Source organism: Phyllopteryx taeniolatus, chromosome 13 (genome assembly GCF_024500385.1).
Source record: "Phyllopteryx taeniolatus isolate TA_2022b chromosome 13, UOR_Ptae_1.2, whole genome shotgun sequence".
NCBI lineage: Eukaryota > Metazoa > Chordata > Actinopteri > Syngnathiformes > Syngnathidae > Phyllopteryx > Phyllopteryx taeniolatus.
The window spans coordinates 24,959,427-24,973,279 of record NC_084514.1 but is presented as its reverse complement, the minus strand read 5'-3'; the positions used below and the strand labels follow the sequence as shown (position 1 = coordinate 24,973,279).

The 13,853-nt window shown below is 43.8% G+C and overlaps 1 protein-coding gene across 5 annotated transcripts in view; it reads right to left on the bottom strand.

Moving 5' to 3' along the window:
* LOC133487569 (transcription regulator protein BACH2-like) overlaps positions 1–13,853 on the bottom strand; it is a 162,812-nt gene that overhangs the window by 11,423 nt on the left and 137,536 nt on the right. Inside the window, exons 4-8 of one of the 5 annotated variants that reach the window (XR_009791372.1) lie at positions 11,873–12,079; positions 6,685–6,796; positions 3,027–6,603; positions 2,424–2,535; positions 715–2,342 (exon numbers count right to left, since the gene is read on the bottom strand). Coding sequence is in view for 1 of the 5 variants with exons in the window: in XM_061794335.1 (XP_061650319.1) it covers positions 11,873–12,079 (207 nt within the window). In the remaining 4 variants the exon portion in view is untranslated. Of the gene's footprint in view, positions 1–714; positions 2,343–2,423; positions 6,604–6,660; positions 6,797–11,872; positions 12,080–13,853 lie in introns of those variants that run through there. The other 4 variants (XR_009791373.1, XR_009791371.1, XR_009791374.1 and 1 more) reach the window with 4 other exon arrangements.

Genomic DNA, 13,853 nt, shown 5'->3' with positions numbered 1-13,853 from the left:
CAGTGTGTTCCACTAACTTGTGTATGTGTTCACTGTGATGGGTTAAATGCAGAGAACAAATTTTGTGTGCATGCATGCATGTTCATGACAATAAAAGGTGATTCTTCTTCTTCTTCTTCTTAGTGTCTTCAGAGTTACTTTCTTTGGTTCTTTTACAAACGGTCCTTCTTAGTCTGTCTTTACCGATAAGGCTACTGGACACAGCCTCATTATGTACTTATGTTACTTCTGAGATATGAATGAATATGTATAAATTTGTCAAAGTGTCGATTGCATGTCTTAACTGTTTGTTTATTATATACTTATTATGTATGTATTTATTTATTTATTACATCATTTGTTTAGCACGATTGTAAAAAGCCGAGTGTGATGGGTTTAAGGAGTAGTTAGGATCATTTATGCACTTGTGTCGACAGAGTTTGAAGGGCAGCACATGTAAATTGTGCAACTCACACGATTTTTACAAAGCTGTTTGTCTTTACCGTTATGCACTTTTTTCTTTTTATAAAAGAAGTATTTCAATGGGCTACCGCCATTTGCTCTGTTGACTTTACTAAGAATGCCTACAATTTTAAATAATCAATACCCTTTTGAAAATAGGACTTTAAGCATGACTGTTTCAGCATGGTAGACATTTATCCATATACTCTAAAACCAAGGCAGCAAAAAAAGAAAGCAAAAAAAAAAGGTTATTAAAAGGTAAGTTATAGGTTGCTGCAATATGAGTGGCTGCAGGACACACACCACTGCAAAATGATTGCCTGCTGCATCCCGGTATGACACGCTGCTTCCAGACGGGAAAAGATTTGACATCAGTATGGCGCTGGTATTATGAATCCCACTTACCCACCCTTAACCTTCTTCTTAACCATTTAAATTTAGGTCCAGTGCCTCCTCCTATACTTTTTGTAGTGTTGTATATTAATCTATGAAAAGTGCTATATAATTTGGTTTGATTTGCTCTTAATTTGTTTCTTTGCTCTTTTGCCATTTGTCAAAGCTGAATACTTGGCATCTTTTCTTGGCAACAAGTGCATTTATGTTTGGAGTAAGGTTTTGTGTTCTCATGATGGACTGTAGGTATTCATCAGTGAGGAGACTCCTATGTCGTTTTGTTAAGCTTCATCACAGAAAAGTTCTCCCTGCCATGTTTCTTTTTGCGTGCACTGCTCTCGCACCATTTTGCACGTGGTTTGCAACTGCCTTTCAGACGTGCTATTTAAAGATGAAAAATCAGCCATTGCAATTAATCTCAGGTTTGACAAATCACATTACACATGCTTAATTCATCTGGTGAGATATACTTTGCGCAAAATGAACTGTGCGACAATTTGCAGTCACAATTCTGTTTGCCACTAGTTACTGTAATTTCTCGTGTATAGTACGCTCTTGAGTATAATGTGCACCCCCAAAATCAGGAAAACCCTTCCTCCTATATATAATGAGCACCCATGACTTTCTAGCTATTGATATATTTATATGCAATAAATGTTAGTGGTGATCATCTCCTAAAATGTTTTTCTAATCAATTTTGATCAGTAATATTATGAATATTGAAATTTACTTCTTGTTAAGCAATGTATTTAATAGGGATGTAACATATCTCACGGTTTGGTTTCATGATGATATTAGTCTCACAGTATGATAATTTTGCAATATCGTGGGAAAGTTCATGGTATTGAAAGAATACTCACGTTATTGCAGGAAGGTTCATGGTACAGGTGGGGCAAAGAGGCAAAAGCCGGAGAACCGAAAAAAATGTTTTATTTTAAATTTTTGGCTGGCCGAGTCCTTTGGAATAGAATTTAGTAGTTTCTGTGTATTTGCACACAGATATTTGAGGAAAAGACAGCTATAAAACAGTATTATTGCTGCAGCAATAACATATGCTCACAAAAACAAAACTACCCATTGAGAAATTGTCTGTTCAATAATTTAACAATATTTGTAATATTTTTTATTTATAACATTAGAAATTGGATAATGCCTAATAGTGATTTCATTGCTTGAGTCAAAAAAATTAAAATGAAGTCATAAACGCAGGAACACTCTGAAAGGGATGGGAATCCTTAGTTTCCTTTAATCCACTTAGTGATATCGTAGGAGGATTTATTTTTCTGAGCAGCCTGTCATGTGTTGATTCAGACGGGACCCAAGAGCAGGCGGAGGCTGAGAGGTTGTGATGAAAAGTTTACTGAAAAAAAAACGGGAGTGGAGATGGTCATTGAGATATGCTGGTGGGTTGTCGAGGCAGGGAACGCGTGGCAGACGGTGCGAGAACATGTGGCTGGCTTGGTGGCGTGGTGGAAGAAGTCAACTCGGCGAGGGACACAAAGGGAGCACTGAGGACAAGGAGAAACACGGAGGTGAGAAAAATCACAAGGAGTGGCGTGGCTTACTATATGCTTTGAGAGCTGTTGTACCGCAGGACAGCGTTAATACTCTGGCGTGAGTTTCCGGGATCTGGGAGACTTTTATTCAGGTGATGATGAGGGCTGATTGATGACAGGTGCGCGGCCGAGGTTGTACTGATTACTGTGAAGAGAGAGAGGAAGGGAGAGAGAGAGGGCGAGAGGAGCGCAAAGCGCCACCCAGGTTCCAACAAAAAGGACTGCAGGGCACCGCTCAAGACAGTATCCACCTCTGAACGGACGTCCCCTGGCGTCCTACCAGGTTTCCCCGGTTGAGCTGCATAGAAGTCACTAATAAGGCAATATCCTACTGGTAACCCCTCCCCCTGGGCCTCACATCAAGGATGCGCGAAAGCGTGAAGGCCGGATGGTTGTTGATGACACGGGGGGACGGAGGGGTACGGCCTGAGGGCTAAGAGCGCAGGTGGAGACAGGCTTGAGTAGTGACACGTGGACTATAGGATGAATTTTTAGAGACTGAGGACGTTTTAGTTGGACATACGTGGGATTGATAATTTTTGTAATAGGTACAGGACCAATGAAGCGCGGAGTGAGTTTGCGGGATTCCGTCTGGAGTAGGAGGTCATGGGAAGAAAGCCAAATGGACTGACCCACCTTGTACTCAGGCAGAGGAGAGCAATGAAGGTCTGCAAGACGTTTGTTCCTTTCTGCGGACGGGGACAAGGCCGCCCGGACGTCTTCCAAAGACTGATTCGCCCGCTCTGTCTGTGGATGATATCCCGAGGACAAGCTGGCTGCTGCATCTACCGCTTTGTAGAGTTCTTTCCAGACAATGGAGGAGAACTGAAGTCCTTGGTCAGAGACGATATCGATGGAGACTCGGTGGAGTTTAAAGACATGTTGGACAAGGAGGTTAGCAGTTTCAAAGGCAGATGGCAGTTTGGGGAGGGGTACGTAATGGAAATATTTGGAAAACCCATCGACAATAGTGATAGTTACCTTCAGAGGGGGGTAGGGCAGTAACGAAGTCCAGAGTCTCTCGGGCACAGATGGAGCAGGGTGTCTTTGCCGGATGCACTGAATGATGCGGACGACGCCGGGATGACAGGTGAGCTTGGAGTTGTGGGCCCATTGAAGGAGGTCAGAGCGTGCGGAATCGGGTCCGAACAGGCGGTTCGGAGGCCCGGTCTTGAGATCCGGGTGAGTTTTTTGAGTCTCCTTAACCACCTGTTCGATCTTCCAAGTGGCCGCTCCAATGAAGCACGAGTAACGAAGGATGGATTCCGGTTCTGCAGGGCTGGAGGTGGGTGAATAAATCCGAGACAAGGTGTCAGGTTTGCTGTTTCGGGATCCAGGACGGAAGGAGAGACTGAAATTAAATCTGCTCAAGAAGAGGGCCCAGCGAGCTTGTCGTAGGTTAAGGCATTTGGCGGAACGGAGGTAAGCAAGATTTTTGTGATCAGTCCAATTCAATCCCCTCCAGCCAGTGCCTCCACTCTTCCAATGCACAAATGATGGCCAACAGCTCTCGGTTGCCAACGTCACAGTTTCGTTCGACGGGAGATAGACGACGGGAAAAGAAAGCACAAGGATGAAGTTTTTGGGAAGAGGGGTCCCTGCCCCAATGTCCGAGGCATCCTCCACCACGGTCGGGATGTTTGAGGATGGTAGCAGTGTTGAAAAGTGTCTTGAGTTGGTCGAAGGCTTGGGATGCTGCTGGGGTCCAATGAAACCAGTAGCTGGTGGATGTGAGGTTAGTGAGAGGGATTGCGACTTTACAGTAATTGCGGATGAAGCGACGGTAGAAGTTGGCGTATCCAAGGAAATGTTGTAGTTCTTTGCGGTTGGTGGGAGTGGGCCAGTTAACGACTGCTTGGATCTTGGCAGGGTCAGTCGGGTTGTAGTTGTCTTTTGGAGATGAAGTAGCCTAGGAAGTGTACGGAGGAGAGGTGGAATTCACATTTTTCGCGCTGGAGGACTTGGCATACATGACTGCGATGTTCTTTAGGGGAGCGGGAGAAAATGAGAATGTCGTCCAGGTAAACAAAGACAAACCAGTTCAACATATCACAGAGGACGTCATTGATGAAGGTTTGGAAGACAGCGGGGGCGTTGGTTAATCCGAACGGCATGACTTGGTATTCGAAGTGTCCGAGAGGGTTATTGTAAGCAGTTTTCCATTCATATCCCTCTCGGATACGGATGAGGTGGTAGGCATCTTGTAGGTCCAATTTGGTGAATATCCGGGCATCACAGAGGGGTTCCAATGAGGGGTCAATGAGGGGAAGCGTAGATTTATTGTTCACGGTGTTGTGATTGAGTCCACGGTATTCGATACATGGGCGGAGAGTGGTGTCTTTCTTCTTAACAAAAAAAAGCCGGTCCCGACTGGAGAAGAGGAAGGTCGAATGAGTCCGGAAGCCAGAGAGTCATGGATACAGTTCTCCATTGCCTTTTCCTCAGGTCGGGAAAGGTTGAAGAGATGGCTGGAGGGAAGAGGGCCCCCCGGCAGATTAATTGCGCAGTCATATGGGCGGTGGGGGTGTAGAGAAATGGCCAGGTCTTTACTGGAGACGGGGGAGAGATCATGATATTCTTCGGGGACACAGGAGAAGTCAACCGGTGTGGCAGATGGTGGTGGTTTACCAGAGGGCGGTATAGCAGAGAGCAGGCAGTGTGAGTGGCAGTGAGGGCTCCATCCGGTGATGGCTAAATGCATCCAGTCTATGGTGGGGTTATTGTTTTTTGAGCCAGGGAATTCCAAGGACTAATAGAGTCTCAGGGGAAGGGATTAAAAAAAAGAGAGATGTTCTCATGGTGATTTCCGGAAATCAGCAAGGTGAATGGCACTGTTTGGTGGGTGACAGGGGAGATGACTCGGCCATCCAGGGCTGTGACTTTCTTGGGAGACGTGAATGGTTGCAGAGGGAGTTGGAGCTGATGTACTATACCTTCGCGAATGCACCGGAATCAATTAGGGCAACTATGGGTGTATTGTGAGCAGAACCTAGAATGCAAGCAGCGACGGTCATACGGGAGGAAGAGTTAGAGGAAATGTTGGTTTGGCTCACCACGGTGCTCTCAGACCGTGGCAAGCCTGGTCTTTTGACCTGATTGACCGCAATAAATGCACAGCCGCTGGTTCCTGGGGATCTAGTCGGGTGTGACCAATTTGCATGGGTTCCTCAGCTGCAGTGAGCGGTGACGAAGGGGGAGTCGGAGGTGCAGAAGGCGGGTGAGATGCTGACAGTACGGTGCACATGGTGGGAGTAATCTTACGCACTCGGACCCCCCTCTCTCGTGGTTCGTTATCCAGACGAATGATAAGTGTGATGAGATCCTCGACAGAAGAGGGCTCGTCCCGGGCAGCGAGCTCATCTTTAAGCTGGTCTGAAAGGCCGTTAATGAAAATCCCCCTAAGCGCAGCGTCATCCCACCCGCAAGTATCCTTAACTCGATGGCATGTGCAGCTACAGAACTACCGCCCTGAGTAAGCGTAAGGAAGCGGCGGGTGGCTTCTCTGCCCTGAACGGGGTGATCGAATACTTTTTTAAGTTCAGCGGAAAATCTATCAAATGACTGGAGTACCGGGGAGGAGTTGTGTCATAACGCGATGGACCATTTGGCTGCTTTTCCGTGGAGGAGATCAGTGACAAATGCGACCTTGGATTGTTCGGTGGGATAACTGTACGGTTCCAGGTTGAAAACTAGTGAACAATTAGGAAGAAACTGGCTACATGCACCTAGGTCCCCGGAGTAGGGCTCAGGAGGCGGGAGATGAGGTTCTTTGTACGGGAGGCGGGGTGGTTCGGAGGCTGCAGGCTCGGAAGGAGTACTTACTGCTGGGTGGTCGGCTTGCATCTTTGAGGAAAGGAGGGTGACTTGTTGCGTAAAGGAGTGTAAGGTTTCCAGGATTTCTTGTAGTGCCTTGTCTTGTCTCCCTATGTGCCTGCCTTGGAGGGTGAGTGCATGTTTTAACGCCTCTGGGGTTGCTGGGTCCATTCTGGCCAGAGTATTCTGTCATGTGTTGATTCAGACAGGAGCCAAGAGCAGGCGGAGGCTGAGAGGTTAAGATGAAAATTTTATTGAAAAAAGGGGAATGGAGATGGTCATTGAGATATGCTGTTGAGTTGTTGAGGTAGGGAACGTTTGACAGGCGGTGGAGAGAACAGGCGGATGGCTTGGCGGCGTGGTGAAAGAAGTTAACTTGGCGAGGCACACAAAGGGAGCACTGAGGACAAGGAGAAATATGGAGGTCAGAAAAATCACAAGGAGATGCGTGGCTTACTATATGCCTTGAGAGCCGTTGTACCGCAGGCGAGCGTTAATACTCTGGCGAGAGTTTCCGAGATCTGGCAGGCTTTTAAGCAGGTGATGATGAGGGCTGATTGATGACAGGTGCACGGCCGAGGTGGTGCTGATTACTGTGAAGAGAGAGAGGGAGGGAGAGGGCGAGAGGAGCGCAAAGTGCCACCCAGGTTCCAACAAAAAGGACTGCAGGGCACCGCTCATGACAGCCTCTGTAATGTTTTAATTTGAAATGTAGACATTTCACGGTCACTGATGGTGTAGTGGTACACTCGCCTGACTTTGGTGCAGGCACCGTGGGTTCAGTTCCCACTCAGTGACGGTGTGAATGTGCGTGCGAATGGTAGTCCGTGTCTATATGTGCCCTGCGACTGACTGGCGACCAGTTCAGGGTGTAGTCCGCCTTTCGCCCGAAGTCAGCTGGGATAGGCTCCTGTGTCCCGCGACCCTAACCAGGATAAGCGGTGTTGAAAATGGATGGACATTTCATTTGAAGAGAGGGAAGTATGCAGATTATTTTTTGCACTGATATCAGTATTGAGTGGACCTATTTTTGATTTCACTTTATGGACTACTGTAATGTATTGGATATGTTGTAACGGGGAGTCGGAATTGTTATTCTTTCTCCATGTTCTTTCATCCACAACGTTCGACTTGAGATAAACACTCACAAGTACACCACTTAAATAATTTGGCGGATCATCTTTTCGAGGGGAACCAGTGGCTCGCGAAGGGCCGGCTTGTGAGGCTTACCGATGGCAGACGCCTCCAGCCGGCCAATGAGTCAGTGTTTGCTGGGACGGAGGCCGGCGTTAACAAGGCACCTATTGCTCAATCACTTGCAACGCATTGCTCAGACCGGCATCGTGGCTACCTTGTAGCCTTGAGAGGGGATCGTGGCACCGAGTTGTTTCTGCATTTCTCCCAGCAGAACCTTTTGATCACGTGCGCCAGTCAGCCAATCAGTGTATTTTGTGTGACATACCCACATGATCACATGGGTTACGCGTCCAATTGGGTGCGTTTATACTCTCAATGAGGAAGTGGAGTGCTGTCTATAGGAGCCTGGCTAAGCGGCATGGCCACATATAGCTGGCCCAAAACAAAATTTTAAACACAATGCTTCATTATTTTATGAGACAAGGCCATGACGATATCGTGGCACTTTTAATTTCGTGATATCACAATATTGTGAATATTGTTACATCCATAGTATTTAACATTGTGGCACACCCTAGCACACGTGCGTGTGTATATATATATATATTTATATATATATATATTATCGTGAGGATAAGCGGTAAAGAAAATGGATGGATGGATGGTTTTATGTCAGTTAGTCCCCCAATTCTATAGTTATAATAACGTGAAAGTTAAAAGACCCTATGTGTGTTGGTCCCCCTCTGCAGCTTTTGTTGTGTATTAGCTATTTTTTTTATCTTGCACCAGGAGTCAAAGTAATATCCAGGCAGATGACTTGTCTAGTTTACACTACATTGTACAATACGGCACATGTGCGTTGCCAATGGTCCTATGGGAGGTGGAAAATACACTATATTGCCAAAAGTATTTGCTCACCTGCCTTGAGTCAGATATGAATTTAAATGACATCCATTCATAATTCTTTACTATGACATTGGTCCACCCTCTGCAATCATAGTACTTTGTCACCACAAAGTTGGAAATGTTCAAAATATTAGCCCCTGAGCGTCAATGAAAGGAACTCTGAATGCTTTAGCATACGAAGAGATTTTGAACAGTCAACCAATTTTGGGATTACCTCTTCCTGTTCCAACATGTCTGTGCACAAGTGCACAAAGCAAGGTCTATAAAGACATGGATGAGAACATTTGGTATGGATGAACTTGACTGGGCTGAACAGAGTCCTGCCCTCAACACGCCAAAATCTTGTTGAAAGCCTTCCCACAGGAGTTGAAGCTGTTACAGCTTCAAACATTAGACCAACATCATATTAAACCATATGGATTTAGAATGGGATGTCACTCAAGTATTCGGATAAAATATATTATTGTTTGATTAAAGAGCAATTATGAATACACAAGTGAAAATAAGATATTTCCCTTGACAATGAACAACAAATTGGTTTCCTTTTTTAGCTAATCAACTGTTGTTTTCCTAAATTCACATTGTGCGTATGCAGCAAACTGTCTTGTCTACATTTGTCTTTGTCTACATTTCCAGTGAGGCAATCCATTTTCCGTCTATTTTCTGAGCCGCTTCTCCTCACGCGGGTCGCGGGCATGCTGGAGCCTATCCCAGCAATCATCGGGCAGGAGACCAGGTACACCCTGAACTGGTTGCCAGCCAATCGCAGGGCACATACAAACAAACAACCATTCGCACTCACATCCACACCTACGGGCAATTTAGAGTTGTCAATGAACCTACCATGCATGTTTTTGGGATGTGGAAGGAAACCGGAGTGCCCGGAGAAAACCCACGCAGGCACGGGGAGAACATGCAAACTTCACACAGGCGGGGCCAGGGATTGAACCCCGGACCTCAGAACTGTGAGGCAGACGCTCTAACCAGTCGGTCACCGTGCCGCCCAGTGAGGCAATTTCAAACACAAATAAAAAATAATAAAAAATTCTAAAGAGATTACAGTTTACACTTGGCATTTCTTGTGAGTATCAAGGCATTAATTTTAAAAAGGCACAACCAGCTTAACCCCAACCTAACCCTGTGGAAATTCACTGCAGCAACTAATATTTTAGCATGTGACATAAAATACAGTAGGGTCTCATGGCTGTGCATTTATGAACTTAAACCAGCCGGCTAGGAACAAGACAAGTGTTCTAACTAAAATTTAGACATCTACTGTATATTGGACCACACAAGCCACCAGTGGTCCTAATATTTTGTTTATCAAGCAAGATTGAACCACACTTCCTTGTTCCACCACACAGTATTGTCTATTAGAAGTGGCCAGCTACTGACTACTCACTTCACTTTATCATTTTATTTTCATCTTCATTCCACAGAGCTGTCCTTAAACCCCGTATGAAAAAGTCTCGTCATAGTTGCATCTCACCATCGTAATAAACTAGCCACAACAGGGTCCAAAATACACAACATTATTTGTACAGCAATTATTGCTATACAAATTTTTTGGGGGGTATAGCAATTGTTGAGATTTGTGTCACAATCTTTCGACATAAAATTTCCACTCAGTACTAAAGTTACTAGTACTTTTTATTATGCTTACCATTTCTAATGTATTGACTAAAATGAAAAGCCTACACACTGCAAATACAAAATTACTGGAAACTAGCCCCATGAAGATTAGCATTCATGGGTTCACTAAATTGAAATGTGTAGGATTTATTTATAAATTATAATTATAATATAGGGTTAGGGTTATAATAATGTTTTTGTAATAAATTAACTTGAATCAATTAAATGTTTTTAATGAAGTGCAACAGTAATCTAGGATCGTGTGCTGTTTGAAATCACCCCAGCTTTTTTTGTTTTTTTTAAACATACAGATTTATAGTTTGGCTTTGTATTCACGGGACACTTCTCCTTACTTTCGTGGTTCTCCCTTAAGTAGGAAAATAAATATAACACTTTGAGGCTAATCAACTGGCTCTCTATCTTCGAGACTCTACTCACCCTGGTGGTGTCATATATCCCTTCGCCTTGTGCTACACACATAATATAGTTCCATTATAGAACACTGAATGAATTTACTTACCCAATCCTTCTTCCTGTTCAGCATGGCTCAACGCCTGTCCAATAGGAGTCGTTTTGTAGATTTCGGATAATGTTTCATGATTTATATCCAATTCTACTGCCTTTTTGTGTGCTTCTGTGTGGTTATGCTTGTCAACATTAGCTTTCTTTAGCCCGCTGGCCGCCACACCCTCTACAAACTTCGGTGACTAATTTCAGGAATATTGAATTTGATTTGCGTGCTGGCGACAAAGCGAACGATGCATCTCATCTATGGCACCTACTTTGACCGTAAAACGAAGTGACATGTCGCTTTTCGCCCAGTTTACAACCATCTGTGGCCTGGCATGTTGCATTTTGTCGTCTGCTCACTGCCAGCCATTTACTGACTTTAGATCCATCAGCGATTGGCTTTCTGTTTACGCAGCTTTCATTTCTATTATCAATCCACAGCTGTGACTGCTCACAAAAAGACATATTTACTGTAAACGTTTAAAATATGGATCATGCATCTGTGTAGGTCTTCCCTTGCTGAGGTGACATAAACGCGTTGCCACATTAAAGGTCGTCTTTTGAGAGTTACAATAAAAAATTTAAAAAAAAGGTTCTCTGAGGCATCCTAAGCATTTTTTTATTTTAATCGAGGTTCTCGACTTGTTTCAGCCCTACAGCATACATTGTGAAAATATTTGCTTGAAAACTGGATAAATGACGATTGAAACGATAGAAGACAAATGGCACGATAGACATTTTTCTATCGTCCTCACGATATATATCGCCAAATCGCCCAGCTCTACCTCATGGTGAAGACATTTTGGCATTAATCTCTTTTTTTATTTTGTTAGAAACAATTATGACCTTTTGATGGATAATAACTCCCAATATTTTAATACTCATATCAGTAAAACTAATTGATTTTCAAAAGAAAATTCAGTGGGCCATGTCTTAACCGTTATTGACCAAATCATATGACAATGACCCATAAATATAGGAGTCACTGATGAACACCTGCAATCCATCCTGAGAATCTCTCCAACAGTTTAAACGCATCATACATTTTACTTACTTGAGTATTTATGGCAAGAAGAAACGGTACTTTTACTATGATACCATGATATCTATAATTCTGTGCACAATCTATTTTTAGCCTTGCGTTTTCAACTTCCGCATCCAGTGCCGTTGCTCCAATCCAACATTACCACAGTGATGTTTGACTCAAGTTCACCAATCAAACAACAGAAGAAAGTCACGCAAACCATCCACGCTATCTTTGGGAGTACAATGACTTGTCGCTGGTGTGGTACCCTCAAATGCACTGCTTTTACAGCTTGAACCCGGAAAAAGTTCAGTTAAGTGCTGAAACCCAAGACTTAGCCTGAATAAGTAGAGTACTTGAGGAAGAGAAAATTGTGACTGGTGTACCATTATTTCTTTAAGAGTAAAGAAGGCATTTTCTATATAATGTTGTATAACATGTAAGGATTGCTTGAGCATACCAACTTGCGGATCTCGCTCTCCAGGTTCTGGATGCAGTCCAGCTTCCGCTTCCGACAGCGCTGGGCAGCAATGCGGTTTTTACTGCGACGGCGAATGTCATGAATGAACTCCAGCTGCTCTGAGGTCAATTTGTGCATCTTGATGAGGATCTGGAAATCATTGCGTGGCAGGTTGGTGATCTGGTCCACAGGAAAAGGTAGCTTTACCTGAATGCAAAAATGATTTCATGTTATAAAACTGTTGGACTATGAAATAGAAGTCAACTGTGACTTGATCACTGTTACAAAAAAATGCATTAGGTAAAGTACAACAAGCGTTTATTGACAGTCTCAACTTTGACCCAAATTAACCCCTTCTGCCTACCAGCTGATCTCTGTGTGAGTCGACCTTGGACTAGATTACCATGGCATCCACCGACACATGGTACAATCTGCCAAGTGACCAATGGGAGGGAAATCTTGTCTAGCATCCACCAGATGTTGCTGTGGATGTACTTACGGGAATAGTTAAAGTGGGGTCGGGAGGGTACTTCTTTCCAAACGCTGTACTGCATATAATTTGGGAATGACTTGGGTTAGTGTTTGATTCAAAACATGCTCGAAAATTGGCAAAATCAGTTTTCCCAGGTCAGCTGACGCCCATGAATATTGTTTTGCTTAAGACACAGCTTTCGTTTCACAGACGACACAGTAACTGGACTTAATAATAATAAAATGGTTCAAAACTGTTTCACTTATGTTAAATTTTTTGAAAGAAGGATGTTTTACTGAATTTTTGTGTTTATTGTCGCTATTGGAGGCACGGTGTTCGGTGGTTAGCACATCCGTCTTACAGTTCTGAGGACCCGGGTTCAAATCTGGCCTCACCTGTGTGGAGTTTAGATGTTATCCCCGTGCCTGCTTGGGTTTTCTCTGGGTACTCCGCTTTCCTCCCACAACCCAAAAACATGCAGTGTAGGTTAATTGAAGACTCTAAATTGTGAGTGCGAATGGTGGTTTGTTTATATGTGCCCTGCGATTGGCTGGCGACCAGTTCGCGGTGTACCCTGCCTCCTGCCCGTAGTTAGCTGGGATAGGGTTCAGCATACCCGCAACCCTAAAAAAAATGGATGGATGGATGTCGCTATTGGGCATTTAATTATCTGGCTACTTATGCTTTACTGTCATTTGGTTATAACTTAACCAGTTTGACATGTTGGTTATTTCATTTTTGGGCCACTATGGAGAGGATCAGTGACTATGAGATAATAATTTACTAAATTTTTTCCATGTAAGCCTATCTCCTGCATCCTCCTCTCTAACACCAACCGCCCTCACGTCTTCCCTCATTACATCCATCAACCTCTTTTGGTCTTCCTCTAGCTCCTCATCACCCTTCTTTCTACCAGTATACTCACTATCGGCTGTTCCGGTTAAATGTAGTGCAAATGTAAACACCGGATCGGAATAGATCACATCACATGTAAACAGTTGACCAGAGACCTTCAATCGGAAATAATTAAATCGGAATGACAAAAGTCTGCATGTAAATCCAGCTAACAATTTAATTAATTTATTTGAGTGTATCATGTTTTTCCTCTCTTCACAATTTGATACTGTTATGATTAATACACCTCTGCCAAGCTGCAGCTGTGGTTTCACCTAGTGTTTTATTTCTCTGTTGCAATACTTCTGAATGTGATCAGAGCAGCCAATGTTTTTCCTTGTATAGCACAGTGATAAGCACAACAATGTACGAGGCTAAAATGTGCAAGTACGGTAGAGTAGTGGTAGGCTTTTCCTATCGTTTACATTGTCAACGAGCTGTATGAGTCTCATCCGTCAGATAATAAGGTTGGGATGACAGAAAGAAAAGTGGATGGTCGTAAATTCCCTAAATAACCAATCTCTTCTTGTTTCTCTGTTTCGTGTATTGCTTTCCATTTATAATACTTCTATTAATAAACAATAATTGGGTCAGGTCTAAAAAAGCAGGTTTGGC